General features: G+C 39.1%; 1 protein-coding gene across 1 annotated transcript in view; it reads left to right on the forward strand.

The window, feature by feature from the left end:
* The window catches only part of LOC128502529 (relaxin receptor 2-like), a 95209-nt gene that overhangs the window by 40388 nt on the left and 30250 nt on the right, over positions 1 to 24571 (forward strand). Inside the window, exons 2-10 of the mRNA XM_053472333.1 lie at positions 339 to 485; positions 8457 to 8546; positions 10918 to 11023; positions 14884 to 14955; positions 15078 to 15149; positions 17376 to 17447; positions 19697 to 19768; positions 19862 to 19936; positions 20703 to 20768. Coding sequence (XP_053328308.1) covers positions 339 to 485; positions 8457 to 8546; positions 10918 to 11023; positions 14884 to 14955; positions 15078 to 15149; positions 17376 to 17447; positions 19697 to 19768; positions 19862 to 19936; positions 20703 to 20768 — 772 coding nt within the window. The remainder of the gene's footprint in view (positions 1 to 338; positions 486 to 8456; positions 8547 to 10917; positions 11024 to 14883; positions 14956 to 15077; positions 15150 to 17375; positions 17448 to 19696; positions 19769 to 19861; positions 19937 to 20702; positions 20769 to 24571) is intronic.

Here is a 24571-nt window from a genome sequence, read left to right on the forward strand (position 1 = left end):
ATGACACATAAGTATAGGTGTTATATGGTGTGCCCACACACAGTCAATGTGACTAAGACCTTTAATCCAATAACTGCAAACACCCTGTGTATGTTGGTCTAGTATTGGGTCTCCTCTCCCTCTTCATGTGAAACCAGGAAGTCGGGTCTAGGTTGAAGAAGCAGGGTTAGTCATATAGATGGCTTGTTTAAACAGCACTTTTACTTACCGATCAACAACAGGCTATCATAGACAAAGCCCTTGGCTAGTTGACAGCATCAAAATGTATAAGCCGTTGGAATGCATGTTTGCCAGTCCTGAAGTATGGACATATGTATGAATTGTCTCTTGTTTTGCAGAGTGTCTGATGCTTCCATCTAATCTGGACAGTGGTATTTGCCCCCTTGGGCTGTTTCCATGTGGCAATCTGACAGTTTGTTTGCCTCAACTCCTGCACTGTAATGGGCACAAGGATTGCGCCAATGGAGCTGATGAGGAAAACTGTGGTGAGTTGAAAGTTTATTTTGTGTGTGTGCAACCATTGTTGAGGTTTACCCTTAATACAGAAACCATTTAAAATAATGTGAGCATGTATACATTACATATGAGTGACTTGTTCTTTGAACTTTGTAGGTGAGTTGAGTCACTCCAAGTCACAAACTTCACCATGCAATGTAAAGGACCAATTCCACCAAGGTTCTCTTGCAAGAAGAGTCAGTTTGGGCGATCTGGCTCTTTGGCGTGCCTCTTCTTCATTGGCCCTCTGGGGAGATCAGAGCTCTCCCTTCTAACTGGCCCAGCAATGTTATCGAGCACTGTGTGAAGATTGCACAGGCTCCATAATAATATTAGATTTCTCTGCTTATATTTAAAATGCAGTGCCCTGAGATATGATGTCATATCCTGGCGATTAGCATAGAGGATAGCAGCCACAGAGGTAAGTGGGGCCTGGGAAGACTGGGGCACTTCCTGGGTCAGGTCTAGGACATCACCCAGCCACTCACTTGGCGCTAAAAATGGGTTTCTTGACAGCCAAGTGGGTTGTCCTTTTGGATCTGGACTTCTGTGAAACTCTAATAATAATCCCTGAAATTGGCATGAACTCTTCTGACACAGTGTCTCCTGCGGTACCTTTAATTCACATTATTAATATCCTTTATTTATATAGCGCCAACAGTTTACGCAGCGCTTAATACAATACATAAATTCAAGGGGTATGACAAGACAAGAATTGACAGACTAAGACAAACCGATACATTTGGTGGAGAGAGCCCTGCTCACAAGCTTACAATCTAGAGATAGTTCATCTCTATTGTTGCAGCAGACTCTGATATCTCATATCTCCAGCTATAGAATAAAGTAAAGCAAATTGGGCCGGGCATCTTAGTATACAAACCAAAACCATCCACTTTTAGCCCTAGCTTTTTAAAATACACAAAATATTTCATCTATTCTTGTCACACATGACTGATGCCCCAAACTGCAAAGAGAAACCAATTTACTTTGTGGAATACTTACTAACATTGGGATTGAAGTAATCTGTAAAGGTCACAAGGTTAAGTAATAAGCGAATGCTGTAACACAACATCTTTCTTCGCAACAAATGACACATCTTTTCTTGGAAAGTTCTTATCTTGCAGGTTAAATGACAAGTCATTTGCTGGAGTGTCCCTTTAAAGATGATTTGCTGTGTTATGGGTGTCAGGAACGATGCCTACCTCTGACGGGTCCCCCTCCCCCAACACTCTGTCCGGCAGCATGGAGAGAGGCATCGGGCCCAGGCAGTGAGGCCTCCTTCTTGCTTCGCTGCCATAGGCAGCTTAAACTCGTGCCCACCCGTGGGGGCTCTTAGAGGCACCACTACTCAATTCAGGCTCCGCACATCCAGAAGCTGGGTTTTCTTTATAAAAGCCCTATACACCTGTAGATACATGGAAAAAAAAAATTGGTTGGTCCCCTGCTTATTTTGTATGTTTGCCCATTGACAAAGACATGATCAGTCTATAATTTTCATGTGAGAGACAGAATAACAACAAAAAAATCCAGAATAACGCACTTCAAATAAGTCATACATTGATTTGCATTTTACTGTGACATAAGTATTTGGCCCCTTTGCAAAATATGACTTAGTACTTGATGGAAAGACCCTTGTTGGCAATCTAAAAGGTCAGACGTTTCTTGTAGTTGGCCACCAGGTTTGTACACATCTCAGGAGGGATTTGGTCCCACTCCTCTTTGCAAATCCTCTCCAAGTCATTAAGGTTTTGAGGCTGACATTTGGCAACTCGAACCTTCAGTTACCTCCACAGATTTTCTATGGCATTAAGGTCTGGAGACTGGCTAGCCCACTCCAGGACCTTAATGTTCTTCTTCTTGAGCTAGTCCTTTGTTGTATTGGCCTTGTGTTTTGGGTCATTGTCATGCTGGAATACCCATCCACGACCCATTTTCAATGTCCTGGCTGTGGGAAGGAGGTTCTCACCCAAGATTTTACATGGCCTTATCCATGGTCCCTTTGATGTGGTGAAGTTGTCCTGTTACCTTAGCAGAAAAACACCCTCAAAGCATAATGCTTTTTTTTTTGACAGTGGGGTTGGGGATGCTCCTATTCTCAGCTCGTTACCTGTATAAAAGTGTTAGGCTGCAAGGCAGGATAAATTGGTAGAGACCGGTACGCAGGAACGTACCCCAGGAATCAGCAGATAATGCAGGTGAGAATAAGCCGAAGTCATGAACGAAGCCGTGGTCAGGGAAACTAGCAAGCTGCGAGGTCAAAATCCGAAGCCAGGGTCAGGAAACCAAAAAATCAGGAACGCCGTTTAGTAGCCAAGGGTCGGGATATAGAAAGCAGCAGAGTAGAGGACAGGAAATAAATAGGAGAAAATCACCAAATGGAACTAGAGCTTGAATAGATAAACACTCACTGAGCACTGAGCTAATCTCAGTGATCAGCTTTTAAACTTGCCGCCAGGGGGAAGCCTCGCCCCCAGCCGTGACGTCATCGGTGCTCGTACCCCGGCGTCTCCACTCGGGGACGCATAAAGTTAGTTGAGGGCGCGCGCGCGCCTAGCGGCGGACATGCTGACAGAGGTGGAGGGAGCTGGAGATGCGCCGCGAGATCCGGTACCCGCGGGCATCGGGTACTCAGGTGAGTCACTTCGTCGGACCTGGGGTTGCGGACCCTGACAAAAAGACACCTGGGAGACAGACATCTTGCTGATTGATAGGGGATCAAATACTTATTTGAGTAAAATGCAAATCAAATTATAGACGGATAATGTCTTTCTCAGCGGGCAAACGTACAAAATCAGGGGATCAAATATTTTTTTCCTTCACTGTAGGTGCTCAGTTGTATTGTAGTACTTCTCAGTATAACTTGGCATGTTATTTTTCCCTGATTTCTCCTGTGGTCTGACCTTACCTTCCTGACTTGATTCCTGTCACCTGCGTACCTGTCTGCTCCCGTTTCCTCTGTGGTCGACTTCCCAGTTACAACTTTGGCGTGAATTACCCGTTCATTACTAGCCTCTGCTTCTTGACCTCTGTTGCTTACATTTTGGCCTGTATTTGTCCCTACATTTTGGTTTGTCCTTGTGCTCCTATTGATGGCTCCAGCCATAGGACACCACAAGAGCCTGTCACATTGAGCATAAGAAATGTCCATATTGACACCAGTGAGGGCCAAAATATAAAATAATTATTAAATATGAAGAGGTTCATTCCAAGGAATTATAAAGTAAGAAAGGGGGCCAAGGAAGGAAGGCTCTCAGAAGCGATCCCATGGCGATTGTTTTTAATTTATATCAACGCATTGCAGCAACACCTTCTGAGCTTCTAATGTTAAGAGGATGCAATTCCGTGACATGCCTGGCGCGTCAATTGTCATCAAGGGGTTGACATGTATAGCTTGGAGGAAAGACGAGACATGTGTTAAATTAGAAGGCAAAGGTTAAAAAGTAATATGAGGAATATATAGTAATATAAGAGGGTAGTATATGCATGGAATAGCATTCCAAGAGAAATGGTGGATGTTAATTACAGTGAATACGTTTAAGCATAAAAAGGATAGGCAAAGGTCTAGGCTTCACCAGGGGCTAAGGAAAGTATTCTGAAATTGGGCAGACTAGATCGGCTGAATGATTCTTATCTGTTTAAACAGTCCTATTTAAATCATAAGGTTTTAAAAGGAGAAATCATACTCTCCGCAGCATTCCACAGAGCTGAAGACACCCAAATATGCAGGTAAATCATATTTTTCTGGGACTGTGCCATATAAAATCAGGTTTGACACTGAAGGGAGGTCAAATACTTAAGATAATTTGAATCTTCTTGATGTGAATGTGCAGTATAAAAGTGCTGTAGTGTGTAATGTTTGCATTAAAACCTGGTATTAAAATGTAATATTGAGATTTTGATGTTAACCCAAGATCTGAGATATTACTTACGTCACCTTCTGCTGAGTAGGACTGTGAGATAAGCAGTTCCAAAACTGGTCCAAGCAACACTAATAAAACAAGCCTCTTTCAAGGTCATTCACAGAAAGGTTGTGAAGGTAAAGATATGTATGGCCAGGAAGAGGTAGGGTCTGGGAGAGTATTAACTCAGTTGGGTACTTGCAGTCATTAAAAAACAATAAAAGTACCTTATGTGCCAGACACTAAGAAATGACATAAAAATAATCCAGTTTCAGGATCCCATGTGGCGAGGGCCAGAGTTTGCTTACCCTAGGCAACCATGGGAGGAGGAGAGAGGATCTTAAATGTACAGTTTACTGTCCCTGGCAGCTCCTCTAAAGAAGAATGCATACTGTGAGTAGTTTAATATGCATTCTTAATGAAAACAATAACACAAAAATAAAACCGATGTGGAAACTGCAGCCACTGTCGTCCTCTGTGGTCTAACAAATCTTGGCGCTGATTGGCTGTTTGAACCTGTCATTCAGTGGCAGAAAGGTAATCTCATTGGAATCAATGGGAACATTTTTTGTACATGCACTTGGGGTCTTAAAATAACTCCATCCCGCAGCCAGCAACGCATTTACCTTTTGTGCTGTCCTCCGCAGCCAGCATCTTCATGGTCTTAAACTGCACTTTAAAGCATTGTGCATGTTTAATGCACAAAGCGCTGGTATATGACATGATATCCTGGTGCTCCGTGTCTTAACGGCACGGATATCATTCCCATATCATATATGTGAACATACAGCCTCCATAGTGTAAATGAGCTGGTTGAGGAGATCAACGATCTCCCTTGTAACCGGCCCATTAAGCAGCATGACACTAGGGGTCTTATCACCCAAGAGGGTGATCTGTCACCTGGTTTTGCAGCAGAGGACTGTCGCTCCCCTGGACCTGCCACCCTAGGCCTAGTCGGCTTAAGCTAGGATATGTCACTGGCTGCAGCATTCCCCACCAGTATATCACGTACATGGAGATGCGCTCGACCAAACACATGTAAAGGGACCACACAGCTACCATATGCATTACAGTTAAAGAGCTAGCTTATTTTGGGGGAAAAAATATCTTGCTAGGTCTATTTAGTCTTTTGACTGCCATAAACTCTCAGGTTATAATAAATGATACAGGTCTGTACTAATAAAACTATGAATCAAATCTTGTTATTTTGTGCATGGTCTAAAACTTGCATGCTTATTAATTAAGAGTGTTTTACAGCATTTGCTGATGGCACAGTCAGAGGATGTGGCCAAACTCCTTGTCAAAGTGGTTTTAAAAACCATAAAAGTTTGTGAATCACAGCACCAAAAGTGCATCGCCTGAGTAGGAGAACACAAGGGAATATTTCGGCAATCGCTTTGACTTGCAAATGCAGAATTCCAGCAATTTGTAAGGATCAGGAAGAGGGGCTTGAATGCATTGTAGTTTTCAGGTTTTCAACCTCATTCATCAACCGAAAAAGTAAAAATGAAAGGGGTACTGACAAAATAATACTTGGGATCCTTTGAGTAAGTCCTTATTAAAAATGTGGCAGTCATGGTACAGTTAACCTCATGTGTTTTAAGCAAGAGCCTATTATAAAGCAGTCTTGTATGCAAAACGGTGTGCATGGGCCTTTCTTGCATATTATTATTATTCCTGCATATTATTATTATTATTATAAATAAACAAACAAAAAATACTTTTTGTCTGTTTATTTATGTTGTCTGTGCTCCTGACACAGTTTGTACCGACAGGAAAAAGAAAAAGTGTCTGTGCGCTAAGCTAGTCACAGGCTCAAATAATACAAATGTATAATACGAGGCCTACCAAACAGGTGTAAGCATGCTGCAAAAACAGTGTATTGGCTGTACAATGTATACAAAAAACAAAAACTGTCTGCGTTTCTTACCCTAATAAAGTTGGCAACAAATATATAAACATAATATAAATGAGAGGTTTTGGTTATATGAATTGGCCAAAGCATAATTAAGCCCACCCGCCACGTCAAGGCACACTCTCAATAGGGTGAGAACCTACTCTCACCTCCTACGTAGTGGACACACAAAGCAGTTTATACTGCTACCAAAACCTTATTAATGTGTTGGGGGAGGTGCAATTAAACCTCCTCCCTATTAACCCCTGGACAGCAAGCTGCAACCAGACTGATGAGGAGCCAACAACCTCAAATATGTACAAACAGGGAAAAGAAAAAGTGTCGGTGCGCTAAGCTAGTCACAGGCTCAAATAATACAAATGTATAATACGAGGCCTACCAAACAGGTGTAAGCATGCTGCAAAAACAGTGTATTGGCTGTACAATGTATACAAAAAACAAAAACTTTCTGCGCTTCTTACCCTTTGTACAGTTTGTACCGAAGCTGCAGTTGACTTCCCTAACTAAGGGATTAGTGGATAAAACCCTTGATCTTTTGACATATTGACTTGTGCCTGTGGTCATTTGTATCTCCTGTCCGCATGGTTTTAACATAGAGTAACATTTAAAGGCATGCACCAGGGAATGGCATTGGGAGTTGCTCGAAAGTTAAGTAGTAGACAGCATAATGGTATATACAATGACAAGAAACATAAGGATAATGTACAAATGGATCATTAAAACAACTGGAAAACAGCTGACATTATATTACAGTTGATGTAGAAGGTTTGACCACTCGTCACCACCAGTCTTTACTCTGATATAACAGGTTAAACCTTACATGGTCCTTGGCCTTGTCAGAAGCTCCACATCCATGTTTAGATCCCATTACTCAAGCAACCTCTACCAGGGGCATCTTTCACATAGAAACACCTATCTTAAAAGAAACACTTTTGTTTGAATTTAGATGATGTAAAATTAGCATAATTTCATTGAAGCTTAAAACCATATTCAGTGCTCTAATGCTAATAATAACTTTGCCCCTTCCCTTTATTGACGGTGTTTAAGTGTTAGTAAAGGTTCATAAACTGCTTGCAGTTAATTTGTTATTTTATAATAATGGGCTCTGAAGCTCTATGATGTTCTTGGTTTTGTAGGGTAAAAATTATTTTGTAACAAACGATATTACAATCATTTGATTCATGGGCACAATTCAAGACATTTATTAATTGGCATGATTTCCAGTGTGGTCAGCCAGTTAGTACAATTAATATCACTGAGTCAAAAGAACATAGATCTTGGTTCCTAAAAACCAATTGCACAGTTTCAGTTTCCAAAGCTTTCCTGGATAGATGGTTTGCACAAATAAGGCATGGACCATGAGTTGGTGCTTCTGTCCCCCTTCCACCATCATTGACTATTATCAGTCATGCAGGTTGAGGGAGACAATTGGTTAGTTCCAATTCACCCTGAGCCATTTAGGATTTAGACAGTAGAATTAATGTCTTCGGAAGGGACGCAGTATATATTTGGCCCAAAAGCCCAAGGTAGACTACCATAGTAACCTCGAAAGATTAGGGATAGTCTGGAACCGTCCATGATCACAAAAGGGGAATACATTGATGTCTATTTCTCTATTTCCATTTCTCTATAATCTGTAATCAATAATACATAACCTGTCCTGTTTTCTGTGGTTTTATTAATAGCTATTTTATTTATTGATGATCAACCTCCTAAAGATTTGCAAACTATACATTTTGTAAGAGCAGCGAGTAGTGGGATAATATTTAATGGCACAGCAAGGGCAGGTCAATGCCTAATACTTTACATTAAAGGAACAGGTTTTTTTTTATCATATCTGTAAAGCAACATATACACCCCTTCTTCTTCTCATCAACAAGAGAAAATGCCTTCATTGCCTTCAAGGACATGACCTCGGCATAGCACTTTTACTGCTGCTGGCATATTGTTAATAAGGCAGCAAAGCAAGCGCATGGACGTAGTTAATACAGAAGAATTTCAAAAAAGAACATCGTAGTGTAAAAGTAGCCCCTTTGGCATTAGAGTGGTTAATGAACAATAATCGAATGCGTCTTTCTGTGCCTACAAGAACAGAACATTGAGAACTTGAGTTCTCAACAGAGTTAATGAGTCTATCCGTCTTACAGTGGATAACAGCGGATGGCCCAAGCTGTTTGATGCTATCCAGAGCTCGCGTGGCAACCGTGCGATGCCAGAGGAAGAGTCCCATAAATGTGGTAAGTGAAATTTGTACTGAGATAGGCTGACAGAGTGTGTGACTTAATGCTAAGTATGAAAGGTGGACGCTGCCACCGTGACACACTATATCATTGTATGGATCCAAGAGCTCTTGGTTCTTAAACGTTTTATAAAACTTAAAAAGGGTATTTTGGCAGAAATGTAATTCAACTGCCCATGTTCACTTGAATTTGTTCCAGTATATTTACTGTTTCTCTAAAACCCACATTGAAGGGCAACATAGTCTGCCAATAATTACCACAGGGTGATCGCTAACCTGCCAAATGTGTTAACTTGCCGATATCTTTTCATGATATGCTATAATATAAAATTTTTCTATAGTCTGTAGCTTTTACGCATTAAAAAATAAATATATATATATATATATATATATATATAAACTGTCTTATTGCCAAAACCAGCACAACATTCTGTTTATTAACAAGCAACCTTAACCTTAATGAGCTGTTTACAGCCCCCTTCGCACAAAACCATTTAGATCTGGTAAACATTGATTTTCATTGTATTCATAACTGCACCTTAACTTGCTAATCAAATTGTCAGAATTTCATTAATTCAAAAAAATCCTCAGATTACCCTAATACAAGCAGTGTCCCTGAAATGAATGGAACAAAACACTCAAAAGGCATAAAAACACAAAAGCGTGCATTTCTTTGTTGTCAGTAACGGTTCGGCTAATGGATGAAAAAGCTAGAGCATTTGTATTATGTATTTAAAAAAGGCAATAACATTTTGCAACAATAATATTTTAAGACCATCGACAAATTATTTTTCCCATTTATAATAAGTTGAACATATCATATACTAGAGTTTAAACTTTACTTTGTAATGTACTCACAACACAAGAACATATTGGGCTATGAGATTTGTTCACTCCAAATTTAACCTGCATTCTATTGTTTTAACTACTTGACAAAGATTGTCAAATTCACTCATTCACCTAAACCCAACAAATATTATATGAAAAAAGTACTTCGCTGAACAATACAATATATGTTTTTTAAAAGTTATTTCCCCCAAAAACATTGAATATGGAATTGGTATATTCAGTGACTGTATGTTATTTACAGCTGTACCAGTGAAACCAAATGGTCTTCAAGACTATGTGATCTTCTAGTTATAAACGAGGTATTAAAAAATGGAATCACTCCAGGTATCAAAAATAGTCTAAAAACTCTCTCATATTTGTTTTTCTTTAATTATACAAAAGAAATTGTAGAATCCATTATAACTTCATTAAAATGACATATTAAACGAAGTTATGCGCACAATTTCTGAAGTCATCTAGCATCCAAGACCAATGCAAAAGTTCTCAGAAAGTAGATATAATCTTAACTTGTTTCTGGGCAGAGGCATAGCTGCCAGTGGTCCCTCTGCTTTTCTTTCTTTCCGCGAGGTCCCTTTTTTCTAGGAGCTCAGGAATTTTAGTGAAAATGAGGGTACTGCAGCAATCTATAGTCCTAAAGGACACAATAACGTACATAAAAATAAAACAAAATATTAAATATTAAATTTAATTACATAAATAGGTAATTAGGACACATGACTACTTAAATAGTCTTCGTAAAGTCCTGTCCCATAGTCAAAACTCTAACCACATCCTCTATTTTTACTAGACTTGGGCGCCTGCCAACACTTTGTGTTCGTCTTCGTGGGGGGAAAAAATATTCTTTGTGTTCGTTTTTTTTCTTTGTTTTTTGCTGTTTTTTTCTAGAAGGGGTTAATATGGGGTTAACGCGGTATGCACTACGCAGCAGCTTTGGCGCCAGGATCTTAAATGTCCGTACGAGTGCACCTGTATCATTGGTTGATGGCAGGCGAGCCCCCTGCTGGCGACCAATAGAGTCACTCGTACAGACTTTTAAAGTCCTGGTGCCGCAACTTGGCTCCAAGAGTTAAAGGTCCGTACAAACGACCAAGAGAGTCGCTTGTATGGACCTTTAACTCTTGGAGCAGGGAGACCATGGTCAGGAGTCAGGAGTTAAAGGGCCGTGCGAGTGAGTCTAATAGTCGCTTGCACGGCCCTTTAACTCTCGACGGGGAAGATCTTTAACTCCTGATGGCGAACCTACGAATTTCCACTCCCATTATCTACGCAGCATAACGGTTGATGCCAGAGGAGGCCCCCGCGGTGCTGTGTAGATAAGGTAGGCTAGATGGGGAAGGGACCAGGGAGATTAGCAGACGAAGACAACGATTCTTCGTGTTGTGTGTCTTCGTATTCATTATCAAATAAATATATATTGACTGAAAATGTTGCTGTGGGGAATAGGGGAACACATATGTCTCTAACCTACATTTTTCACTGTTTTTTTCCCATGAACCAACATATTTTTCAATCCTTCTCAGAACTGGATGTTTTCCCAGAAAACTGCACATGTTGGCGGCGCATGATAAACTGTTCAAATCAAGAGCTGCGCTCAGTGCCCTTTGTGTCTTCCAACGTGACCATTCTGTAAGTATACTTCATTTCTTGGGGCTATCAGTTTCTACTTCTTTAAATCCTACTAATAAAGCCAGATAAGTGGACCTTATCAGCCTAGCAGGAGGTCCTGAGAGCTAATGCACCTCTACATTTGTTTTCTATTTTGGCCCAGTAAAATGTATCTCCTGCAACCAAAACCAGTACTATGGGACCCTATAGCTTTTACGGGCTGAGCTATTATCGACATCTTAGGGTAAGGCACCAGTACCGTGTGATGGAGCAGAAAGATGGTGGTTCTTTGAAACAGCACAACTGAAAAAATACAAGAGCACATTTTCATATTAATTCCATGGAAAGACGAGGAAGGCAAAACAAACCATGATTCATTTATTAGGAGTAATATGAGAAATGTGTACAGCCATGTTAGTACATATGGAAAAATCTGTTCAGCCTACGACAAGTTATCATCAAAATGAGATTTTGCTTGCTTGTGATAAACATCACATTAAGTGAGTGCTTTTTAAAATTGGAATAGCCTGAGGAATAACTAATTTCCTTCCATGTTTTCTAATTAGAGGTTGTTCATCATAATCACTTTTTTTAAAAAAAAATCTGTAACATTGTTGAAAAAGTCATTAAAGAAACCCACAAACGACCACATGCGCACACAGAGCCCAGCTTCTGAATACACTTAAAGGCTATAGCTCCATGAATGTTGAAGAAATCTATAATGCAGGATTCACACCTGGGGTGGGATTTGATAACTAGTCACAAGCCAAGTGACTAAAGTCCACTTACCCATCATTGCAGAATCTGTATTCCCATCTCTGTGGTTGTGTACAATTTGTTAGCACCATGGACAGGGACAGACACAACCACCTGAACTCAAGTTGGGTATACAATGTTTTCACTCACATTTAGTTCTGTGTCCTGTAATCAATGTTCAGACACAACCTGAAATGTTAAAGGTGTTGTTCCACTACAAAAATTCATCCAGAATTTAAGATGTGATATGATATGTGTACAATTTACAGAAATTATGTTTGGAACAAAAATAAATCTAATAAACAAACACAAATATTGAAGATATCAGTAAGCTAGGCTGCAAAAGTGATCCTTTCGTAGAAATATAAAAATATGAATAAAATTCATTACTATTCAAAGACATTGTGTGAATGAATAACATATCAAAACATTAACTGATCTATCATACATTTCATCAGAAACATTTAAAGAACACATTGAATCCATGTTTAATTCATGAGTATTCAACATTATCATTCGAAACAATGACAAAGATGAATAACAGTATCATATATTCTTTAAGTCCCTCTGGCCAGAATTTCCTCTGTGTCATAACAAATGTTTTCTGTCCCTTCTCCCTATTATAGTTCGTAAAGCAATCAACAATATCAAAGCTGTTATGTACAAGGCTTGATATCCCTAAGGCATTTAAATATGAAGAAAATAGTATATTCATGTGGAGGTTGATGTATAGAGAAAGTGAACAAGAGGTTTAGCACTTTTTAGTAAATGCTAATTACATTGTTGCAGTTGCTTTTTAGATGTCATGGACATGTCCCTGATCAATGACATAGGCTCATAATTTACAGTACGGATAGAGAATTCTGCTAAATTCTGCATTGCAGCTGCAATGTATACATAGGGAACACCCCCAACAAGGTCAATGTGCTATTGTCTTCCAATTGTCTTTATATACGCTTCCAAATTTCCCCTTTTTTTGTGAAGATCCCGACAACAAGAATTATGTCCCAGATAATGTTGGCCCCTTGGTACCGATGGCATTCTTTTGCATGCAGAATCCAAGCAGAGCTTTGGACTGAGATACATCTTGTTATCATTTTGCTCATTCACCCTAATATCCTGAGATTAGGAGTAAATACACAAAATACAGGGGAGAACCATGACCATTCCCAGGTATGACCACGTAGAGCTGCATCAATGAGACATGCAGAGACTACAGTACTGTAAGGTTAACAAATGTACCAATAGAGGAAGCATAATTAATTTGCCAGAGATAAATACAGAATTAATAACATGACATACAATAATAATTATTACACTCTTAACATTACTAATTATGAATTAAATGGAATAAAATTAAGCTGGTAGGGTTTTTTTCTAATTACAGTGCCTTTTAATTGCGTTGAAATCAAAAGAACATGTTGTTTCAGGCTTAATGTTTTCAAGGGACCATACTGGTGGCAAATGGTAAACAGGGGCAGAATTCTCAAGCAGGGGACTGTCTTTACTGGACTGTTACACCTGTTGTCCTACCACAAACACCCCAGTGGCCAAATGGAGAATTGCACAGAAAATGCAGCTTGCAGCCTTTCTTAGAACGCCCCCTTCCAAACTACGGCCAAAAATGCAAAAGCTTTAAGCTTTTGGATCTTTTCTCTACATATATTATCTGAATCACTTTATGTAAATGCTATTATTAGAATTCCATGTAATTTGTTGTGCACGACATGAACAATTTTATGTCGGACCATATGGAACCCTGTATAAACACATCATTAAGGAAATAATTTATTTTGAATAGTCTTTTAATGTTTCTTTTATTACATTAATCAGTCTGCTATCATATGTACCATTAAGCACCACATACATATTTGCCCTAACCTAGGACATCATTTAACAATGAGATTGGTATCCTATGCTAATAGACTATACAACAGCCATAGGGTCCTTATGGGCTACACCATGTTAATGGCACTGTAAATGTTAGCATATTCCTCCTACCAAAACCAAATTCTATATAATGATGAAACTGCCTGTATGAAATTATAAATACAATAAATAGGATCTTAACTTTTATTTTATGTTTAGTGCCAAAGTGTATTTATTGATGAATGTTTTTTTTTAACAACAAATTTAAAGCAAACATTAATGAGGCCAGTTTATAAATATAAAAATGAATATAATATACTAATTGCTATGAAGCTGAAACAACTCACAATACAAATAATGGGGTTACTTATTTCACTGTGGAACCCTGAAACATAGCATAGAGAAAGAGGGTATGCAGGGAAGCTCCGCCATTTTGCAGAAGTTGCCCGGAGGCCAGAATAATGAAGACAGATTCACTGAGACAGAGAAGTGTTTCTGCACCTCTCTTTCTTAGCAAATATATCTGCATTATTCTGGCCTCTCTGTGTACTTTCGCAAAAGGGAGACATGGCTTCAAATTCAGTTAGGGTTACTCCTAGAGTACTTTAATGATGTCATGGATGCTAAACTGTCCCTTTAATACATTTCATTATTTCCTTGTAAGGTTTAATGTAAGGTTTATTGGTTTCAATAGTAAATTACATGGTTCTTTTCATAGTAAACTGCTTCTTGAATCTCATATGTGAAAGGCGAAAGCATGACGCTTGACCCAAATAAATACTTAAGGTGGATGGATACTCAACATAGTTTTTCTTTTTGTGAATCATGTTAAAGCATTTTTTATATAATATCAAATTAGCAAAGTAGTATTTAATGAACTACTTGACTACTCAACTATTTAAAAAGGTACGCCTACAAATCAATGTCTGTGTTCTGTAAATCAAAACCGTGAATCTTTACTTGAAAATATGTTTTATTACTTAACAATACATTAAGTAGGGTGTAAACCTCAGCCATTTTTCATTTGCATATGGATCAGATATGCAATTTTGTTTTCTATTTCCAATGTGTAGTAGAGGTATAGAGTAAATCAGTGATGGAGATCACATCAATGAATTATAAAGTCTAAAGCACAACAGTCACACCCAATCATGCAGTTGAATGCTTTTATTTGTGTACTGTTGGAGGGGTGATTTTAATTCATAAACGTGTTTCTATATGGAGTCTTTTTTATTCTTTTGTTACTTTCTGTTTAGGGATCTGAAGGAAAATAAAATCAGATTTCTAGCTGATGGTGGATTCAACTTATATTGGAATCTAGAGAAGCTGTAAGTACATATAAATATATATATAGTGAGTGCTTGGGGCATTTTATTGTCTACCAACACAATAATGTATTTCATTCATTCGCAACACTGTGGATGATTCTTTAATTTCATGTTTTTTCCAGCTTTCTTCAGAACAACAAACTTCGCTCCATCTCACGTTTGGCTTTTTCAGGCCTTTTTAGACTCAAGACACTGTGAGTACAAGGCAATATGGTTTGGATTGGCAGGATTTACTGAATTTACTGAATTCCATCATAAAGAGAACCATTAGCTGCCTCCAGTCATGTCTCTGGGTATATATTGGTTCATACCATTGCCTGTCTTATCACTGGAGTGAACTCCACATTTAAACTCTTAATACTTAATAGTTTTTTTTTCTTTCACTTCCTCTTTATCGCTCTTAAATCTTCATAGCATATTTATTTTACTGGGGTGGGAATCAGAAACTGGAAATTGTTACCCAAAATACCACAGTATAATACATTCTAAACATGCTGAAATATTTTAACAGCATGTTAATGTAACAAATAGACTATTTCACTTGATTATAATAAAGTTTTCTTGTGAGGGAGAAGCTTAAACGAAGAAATATTTTTATCCTGGGGATCTGCAGGAGGAGAACTCGGTTTTTCCTGTTCCTTGCCTCTTGGACAGGGCAAATACTTTGCACCCAATGTAAATTTGTGTGGCTGTCCATTGAAGTTCTAATCCTTTTCAGGTCATAAAGGTTGTCTCGTTCATTATGATTTCCTATTCGTAACTTAGCTAAGGATAGCTGAACAACATTTTTGTGTAAGTGAAGTCACTTTCTATTCGCTGTTGATAAAGCTGAAGCAGGCAAGAAAATAAAAAAAGGGAAATTTAAGAACCATTTAGTCATCCCATTTTTTTAATGTAAAGTCTCAAACCTTAGTCGGTCCTTGGTTTTGCAGGATAGCTGTATGCCTCTCCCATGCATGTTTAAGTTCCCTAACTGTAATAGCCTTTGCTGGGGGCTGGTTAACATATTTACCACCATCTCAGTAAAGTAAAACTTTCTCACATTACATCTAAGCCTCTAACCCTCTAATTTTAGATTAGATGTAACATGCTCCTCGTTTGAAATAAATTTCCCTTGTGCACTTTGTTAAAGCACTTTATTATTTATTTATTATGTATTTGTGTGTTTCGTTTATCACATCTCCTCTCTCTTCTCTCCTCCAAGTTATGTATATAAAGATCTCGTAGTCTTTCCTGATCATTTTTATCCAGCAAACCGTTCACCCTTTTAGTAGCCCTCTTCTGAACAGGTCTCCAGAATTGTACATAATACTCTAGGCAAGGTCTTACCAGAGATATGTAAAGTAGCCTAATCACTGTCCTTTTCCCTGCTACTAATGCCTCTAGCCATAAAACTCAGCCCCCTGCTTAATTATTCCAATGCTTTATTGTATTCCCGCTTACCTTTAAGTCCCGTCACTAACAGAACAGTGCTATATTATCTCTTTGGATTTTTAAATGTATTATATTACATTAATGGCCATTAAACTGCAGCAGCTTTTTTAATTTTTTTTTTATTTTTTTTACATGAAGTCCCTTTCCTTCACCTTCCTTTGCAAAAATGGAACAGAAGTATTTATTGAGGCAGCCAGTTAGATGTTTATCCTCATTTATATACCTCCCTTTATTTGTCTTTAGTCCAATTATTTGTGTTTACAGCTGTTTCCTCTATGTAATAATGTGTTTTCTCTCATCTAATAACCCATTTTGTATCCCTAAGCTTAGTTTATGTTTGCTCTCAAATACCTCATATATGTTATCAATGCTTCCATCGTCTCCTACAACACATGTACTACTTCTGTGGAACACCACAGTGATTCCCTTTTTCTTATAGTCTTACTAACACGTTTAATGCCTTTAGCAGAATATCTCATAAATACTTCAATTACTCCTGGACTCTATCCAATGGTGCCCAGGCTCTGCTAGTGGATTGCACTGTGCAGTGCAAATAAACCTCTGTCCGTATATTAAACCACACTGATTGATGATCAGACAGAGTGGGAGACATTTAACACAGCCTGAATGCCACACCTTAGTATCAGGAGTATTTGCATCAGTCCTTTTCACTTGCCTGAGAAACAATTGAGCATAGCAGTTAAATAAACCACAATGTTTACAAAGTGGAAAAACATGGCTATTAAGAAATTTTTAACAATTTTAATTACCAGACCTTGTTGAATTTGGCAAATGATGACAGATTATAGCCCACATGGCCTGGTTAAATGTCCATGTCTGGTGAAAATGCTGTCTTTTATCTTATTTGTCGAAAATGAATGTACTACGATTTGTGTAGGAACTCGAGGATTTCCTTAATGAAGTTAATATCTGTAACCCAACAGATATTAGTTTGCAAAGTCATATACATAAATTTTATTTTTCAGGTTTCTTAGTCACAATCGGATCACATCGCTGAAGATCGGAGTGTTCAAAGACCTTCACTCTCTGGAATGGTTGTAAGTCTCCCAGTTACCCTTACTGACCCAACGATAAAGCTTGAACATACATTTATTATTGCTTCCTTCACAGATAAGGAATTAGCACATGATATCTCATAGAAACTGCCTAACCTTCAATTATTGTTAAGCATAATCATACAAAATTTCCTTTAAAACATGCAGCTTGAAAAGAATCTCTCTACAGTCGTGGCAAAAAGTTTTGAGAATGACAAGTATTGGTCTTCACAAAGTTTGCTGCTTTAGCGTTTTTAGATATTCTTGTCAGATGTTACTATGGTATACTGAAGTATAATTACAAGCATTTCATGAGTGTCAAATGCTTTTATTCACAATTACATTAAGTTTATGCAAAGAGTCAATATTTGCAGTGTTGACCCTAACTAACATCCAGATCCCCCGCAGCGCTGCAGGGGACCTGGATCCTCCTGTCTGGTAACCTCCGCTGCTTGTGCTTCTGACTCCCTGGTGTGTAATCGGGGCAGCGGGTAGACGGCTACGCGATTCGCGTAGGCAACTTCTGCTGCAGCCGGAAGGAGGTGCCGTTAGCAGCGGGGGTTGTCTGCGTCCACAGTACCTTAACTTTTCCACTAAATGATTTCTGAGCCTTGAATGTTTTGTCCCCTGAAGTCACTATGTATTCAGGAGGGTGTAAAAATGAAATAGTTCCTACTGTAAATTAAGTGCCAGGAAACAGATGACCAAACACCCACACAAGGACAGGCTCTGCCACACCGACACCCAAACACACACACACCAGGACAGGCTCTGCCATACTGACACCCAAACACACACACCAGGACAGGCTCTGCCACACCAACACCCAAACACACACACGCACCAGGACAGGCTCTGGCACACCGACACCCAAACACACACACACACACCAGGACAGTCTGCCACACAGACACCTAATGGCCGTGCCTCAGCTCTTCGTCCCACATTTTAAAAGGGGTGGGACGAAGAGCTGAGGCACAGCCATTGTGTGGAGCGGTGCGTACACGCCGGCCGCTTTAATTTCATTAGGCGCCGGCGGCCGCTTTGAATGTTGGTCTGTCGGCACATGGACCGGCCCCAGTATCCTGGTGGACCAGTCCGACCCTGCCGCATGGAATAGGCACGCTGGCCGCTTTAAGAGAGAGAGCGAACAATAATTAGGTTATTTAGTTTTAATCTTTCTGATTTATGTTACTTGCTCTGTTTGTTATGCATCATCTATGTGCACAGATTGACAAAAACACAAATAATCTTATTTAGTTTATCTTGGAAGCATGAGCTATACATTAAATAACTGACATGAAGTGTAGCATGACTTGGTATATAAAAGGGTACGTCACCATCTTAGTATTTATATCATAAATAATAGATACAAGCTTATGTGCAGTTTTTTCATGATTTATGAACATTACACATGTTAGGGGAGGTGTACAAGTTTAAGTCAAGACAAGTTTGCTGAACCGTTGGATTCTCTTACAACTTGCAGGCTAGCTCTCAAAATCAGGTTCAAACATGTGAACTATTCTATAACACGTTATTGCAGCTGCCTAAGTGCAGGCTACGAAGGGGGGGGCATTGTCTAGGGGAGAAGTCAACAGTTTCTAGAGGATGTGACTGCTTTCTTCACACTAAGGCACTATGAAACAAACATACGAAACAAAGGTGCTATCAGGGGAGGGCTCACAATAGGTTGCAGTTGTCTCTTGGCGTGCTCTGATTTAAACATTTTACTGCCCTAGAACTTTTTCTTTTGTTTCACTTGCTATTCTACATATAGCCACTACGCCATCTGGAAGAGTCATGGCATTAGAAAACATTTACATCATGGCTAGACCCTGTCTGTGTTCAATTAACAATTATTCCCATCCTGTAAATTGACAAGTCTGAATAATGCACATTGAGCATCTACCAAATGTGTTTTTGGCTACTTGGATGGACTTGGATTGAATGTTGCCAATCTTCCTTTGGTTGATATGACTTCATTGTTTTTGATTGCCATTCTGGTGCAATCTTATTGTGTCATCTTATATTGGGTACTTTAACTGCTTCTGACATTTTGTATTCAATTTCAAGTTTTTTTCCTCCCAGTCATGCTTCTCATGATATACATTTATACATTTTTTATATTTTATATATATATTATTTACACATATTCTAAAAAAATGGAGATTATGACTGACGATATATTATCAAAAAGATATATAACATGTTTTTATGTATTTGCTTCATCCTCTTTTTTTTTTGTCTTTTAGGATTTTAGATAATAACAAAGTAACCAAAATTGTTCCTGGGTCGTTCTCTGGTCTGGAGTCTCTATACTTCCTGTAAGTGTTCTGTGCCATGCCAAGAAGCCCTATGCCTATAAATACAAAGGCTGCTGTGGCATTCTTATCAATAAAAATGTTACTTATTTTCAGGGACATGCTAAACAATTCAATTCGTGAAATCCCCAAAAATTCCATCTGCACAGAAATGCCTCATCTTAACTGGCTGTGAGTAATTATCGTGGAAACGTAACGTTAACATAACGGTACATATTGTGTGAGCTCTATTTCATCTAAATTATTTTTTGAGCATTACCATATTTGCTGTAGAGAAACATGAGGGAGCAGTATATATTGGCCTAGGCCAACTAGGTTTAGGGCAGCACATCTACAGTGGTGTAGCCCCTCCTCAGCAGAACTGAGGGATCAGGCTCCTCTATGCGTCACATAGGGAGATCAGAGATCATATCTGTAACCAACTCGTACAACTCGTACACTATCTACGTGGATAATGGTGTATACTCCAGCAAACAGAGGAGAGGCAGCTAGGGCATCAGATTTAAGTGCACCACTACTCTCTCTCACTAGATTATAAGGGAGACCAGACACTCTCCACACACACAGATTATTGATTTTATTACACTAGGTTGTGATTTTATGTACATCATTATGTTATTTGTGAGTAGTTCCAGAACAACAAATTAACTGGATGGCAGCAAGAGTGATTTTTAGAACAAATCAAAAGGTGACATGTATACACAAATAATTATGTCACAAACTGGTTGTTTTATCACTGTATCAAGATCATTTTCCTGACTTTGCACTTGAGTCACTTTATTAACACTTTATCAACATATAACACCTAGTGTTTTTTAATAGATTCAACTGAAACTGTGCTATAAGTTTTGATAAACTTCCTGCGACCTGTGGTCTCCAGTTTAGCCACAGGTTGTACTAAAGGGCAACTTAGCTCAGCTTTGTTTCTCACTTTTAGGGACCTGGAAGGGAATCGGATACATACAATCCGCAGATCTGTGTTTCCAGAATGTATAACTGTTCTGTAAGTATCTTCTACAGAAAGTTAATAGATCTACTGTATATTCATGTCTGTGACTTGGAAGGTTCTTGAGAGAAATTATAAATAACCATCATTCTGTTGAATAGAATTTATTTTGTGTTATTGTTTGAGATCTTGAAGAATGCATATGTTATAAGTATTTTAAAATCTGTTGAACTCTGTGACCTAGTCTGCGTAGATCTTGGCAGCAAAAAGTCCTAAGTGAGCTAAATAGTGATCTGGCTTTATCAGTCCTCTGTATCCCTTCCTTCCACCATATATGCTGGTCTTACACAAACATTGAGTGATAAAGTGTATGATCAAAACCAGTGGAATATTCTGGCTTAGAACAACTAGGCCTAGGATTGTAGATCTATTGGGGAGGCGGCAGCATCTTCGCCACAAAACATGGGGCAAATCTATCTATTGGGCAGCCAGGCTCCTTGCGACATTCTACCCTCTCCTCTGTTCCTCCAATCGGGGGATAGGGTGTGCACAGAGGCTACACTCTTTAAAAGAGGGACAAAGAAGCTGATATGGGGGAGAAGCGGACGGAAAAAAAACCCCCAGAAGGACAAGAAGAGGTAAGAGAAGAAGTAGAGCTGCGGAAAAGGAGACACGGAAGCGGTCTGCAGAAAAAGTAGGGAGACATTGTGACATTGAGAGATGAATGACTGTGTGAATGTTAGTGTGAGTAAAGGAGTGAGAGGGTGAGAGCAGCAAAAGCAGTGGTTTTGAATTTTATATTTAGGTGTTTCAGTTTTTTCTTTCTTTCGTTAGGATCCATAGTTTGGGGGAGTTGTCTTATAATATGGTACTTTATGAGCACTTTAAAATGTTTTCTTTAAAAGGTTTAAAAATGAATAGCTGTCCACCTCCCCTGTGGTCTGGCAACTCTCACTACTGATTGGCTGCTTGAAGAAGCCAATCAGTGGATGGAAAGTGCTTCATTGAAAATTAAAGGGATTTGTAATATTTCTAGTAATACCCATCTTTGACAGAACCAATGTCTTGATGACAGAGTCTATGTACCGTATTTGCTCGATTATAAGACGACCCTGATTATAAGACGACCCCCCAAAATCTGAATATTAACTTAGGAAAAAAAAGAAAAAGCCTAAATATAAGATGACCCCAAAGGAAAAAGTTTTACCAGTAAATGTTAATTCATGTAAACTATTTTTTTTAATAAAAGCTATGATTGAGAAAAATATTTTTTTTGTTTTTATTTCTTGTATTTCCCAACCTGTCCCCCAGTTACGCACATCTGCCCCCAGGCTTGCCACTCCAATATGGCACTGTGGCCCATGATATGCCTTTTAACCCGCTATATGCCACTGTGCCCCATGGTATGCCTTTTGACCCCCTATGTGCCACTCTGCCTCCAGAAATGCCTTATACCCCTATATCCCATTCTGGCATTTAGGGGGTTAAAATGCATATTATGGGGCAGAGTGGCATATAGGGAGGTATAAGGCATTTCAGGAGGCAGAGTGGCATTAAGGGAGTTAAAAGGCATTGTATAGAGCACTCTGCCTCCAGAAATGCCTTATACCCCTATATGCCACTCTGGCATTTAGGGGGTTAAAAGGCATATTATGGGGCAGAGTGGCATATAGGGAGGTATAAGGCATTTCAGGAGGCAGAGTGCTCCATTAAATGCCCCCTTAACGCCACTCCAGAAATGCCCTATGCCCCCATTTAACACACACACACACACCCTATACCCCCATTTAACTAACACACACACACACACACTCTCTCTCTCTCCCCCCCTCTCTCACCCCCCTTCCCCCTCTCTCACCCCTCTCTTACTGGTGCTTCCAGCCGGGGCAGCGGGTTGACGTCGCCTTCCGCTGCAGCCGGAAGGAGGTGGAGTTGGCAGCGGGGGTTTGTATGCGTCCGTCGCGTATACTTTCCCCGGCTGTCAGAGATCAGAGTTCCCCGCACCGGTGCGGGGAACTCTGATCTCTGAAAGTCGGGGAAGGTCTACGCGACGGACTCAGACAACCCCCGCTGCTAGCCACACCTCCTTCCAGCTGCAGCGGACGTTGTCTACGCGGATCGCGTAGACGTCAACCCGCTGCCCCGGCAATACAGCAGGAAGCACCGGTAAGTGTGTGTGGGGGTGTTAAATGGGGGGGGAGACAGGAGGATCCAGGTCTCCTGCAGCGGTGCGGGGGATCTGGATCTTAGTCTCCTAATCAGACCTCTATTTGAGGTCTGATTAGAAGACGACCCCGATTAGAAGACGAGGGGTATTTTTCAGAGCATTTGCTCTGAAAAAAAACCTTGTCTTATAATCGAGCAAATACGGTAATATGACTACAATGTATAGTGTAGATATATTAAAAAATGTAAATGCAAAGTGATATTGTAGTCTAATATAATACATAGAAAGATGATAGTATTTAGCTCATATGTACAAGTTCAATGGCCTGAAAAGAAATCTGCATTTTAGTATTAATGGAAAAATTAGTGGTGCCATTAAAAATGATTGATGACTATTTAAATCAAAGTTGACTCTTAAGACGCAAGTATTTTATGACCAAACTATCTTCTCTATATTGTTGTCATATTTATTCTGTGAAAACCGGAATTTAGTATACAAAAGTAATATGCAAGTGTTCTCAAAGAGTGCAAAGTGGGTCAGATAACATTCTGCCTTCATTTTTCCATTCATTTTCAACAGTATAATCCTTAAAAAGTTTGCTTAGAAAAGGAAAGTATACGGAATAAATACCAGTATTCTTATTAGAATATAAGAGATGCAAAGGAGAAGATCATTAAGGGGGATGATGATTCCAGGGGAAAAGGTGAAGTGGGTGGATTAAGAATGAATGACATAGGGGTCATAGAGTGAGTAATATGTTTAGTTAGTGTACTTAGAATAGCCAACTCACCTCGGTCATGGACCTTAGAATGATTTGGAGGATACACAGGCAAAGAAAGCATAATCCAGTTTAGGCAGGCACTGGTTTATGTTTCATTTTAGGGTCTGCACATTTTAAAATGACTTATGCTAGTCTCTTGTAAAATTAATATTCTGTTCGACAGAATTATTTTATTTACCTTTTTCTGTGGTCTTGGGCATTTTAGGTAATAACTTACTTACTGAACGTTAAATATCATGTAGTTTAGTGAGGAAAAGGACATGTTTTGTAAATCACTTTTTATTAAGTCATAAAGTATTATTACTGTATATATTAGTCATAAAGTGCAAGATAGAGCCATAGGTGCCATTTTTTGGATTTCCAAGAAAGGAAGCCTAGTTAGAAAATGATGGTGCATAAATAGTATAAGGGGTGGTCATGGGGACCAACATTATTATTTTTTTATTATTATTTCTTTTTTTGTTATTCTGGTTGACGTCAAATGGGATGTCTCTGCTTTCATCTTAACTTCTCTTGAACAGACCTCCCGGTTAAATTGTAAACACCGCTGTAATATGGCAGCAGTTTGGAGATTAAGTAATCCCTGGGTTACTGTAAATTTTCAGATCAACACAAGTTGACTATGCAGCAGTAGAATGGAGCGATTGCTGCTGTAATATCAATGAAATGAGGTGGGTTCCTAGCATGTAAGCAAGGTAGAGTTGTTTGCTTTAGGTTTGCTTGCACTTTAATCCAAGCTTGATTGCTCTGGCTATTGCATCTCTAAGTTTGCAGGTACAAGTTTGGCCTTGATAGGTGAGTGCTGTTACAGTTAGGCAAAACATCAATTGCCCACTCTAGTATGCTAAACTCAAGAGATCGGTCATTCCATTCTTCCACCTGAAAGTTTAAACACAGAAAAACAATACAGAA

This window comes from Spea bombifrons, chromosome 8 (assembly GCF_027358695.1).
Source record: "Spea bombifrons isolate aSpeBom1 chromosome 8, aSpeBom1.2.pri, whole genome shotgun sequence".
Taxonomy (NCBI): domain Eukaryota; kingdom Metazoa; phylum Chordata; class Amphibia; order Anura; family Pelobatidae; genus Spea; species Spea bombifrons.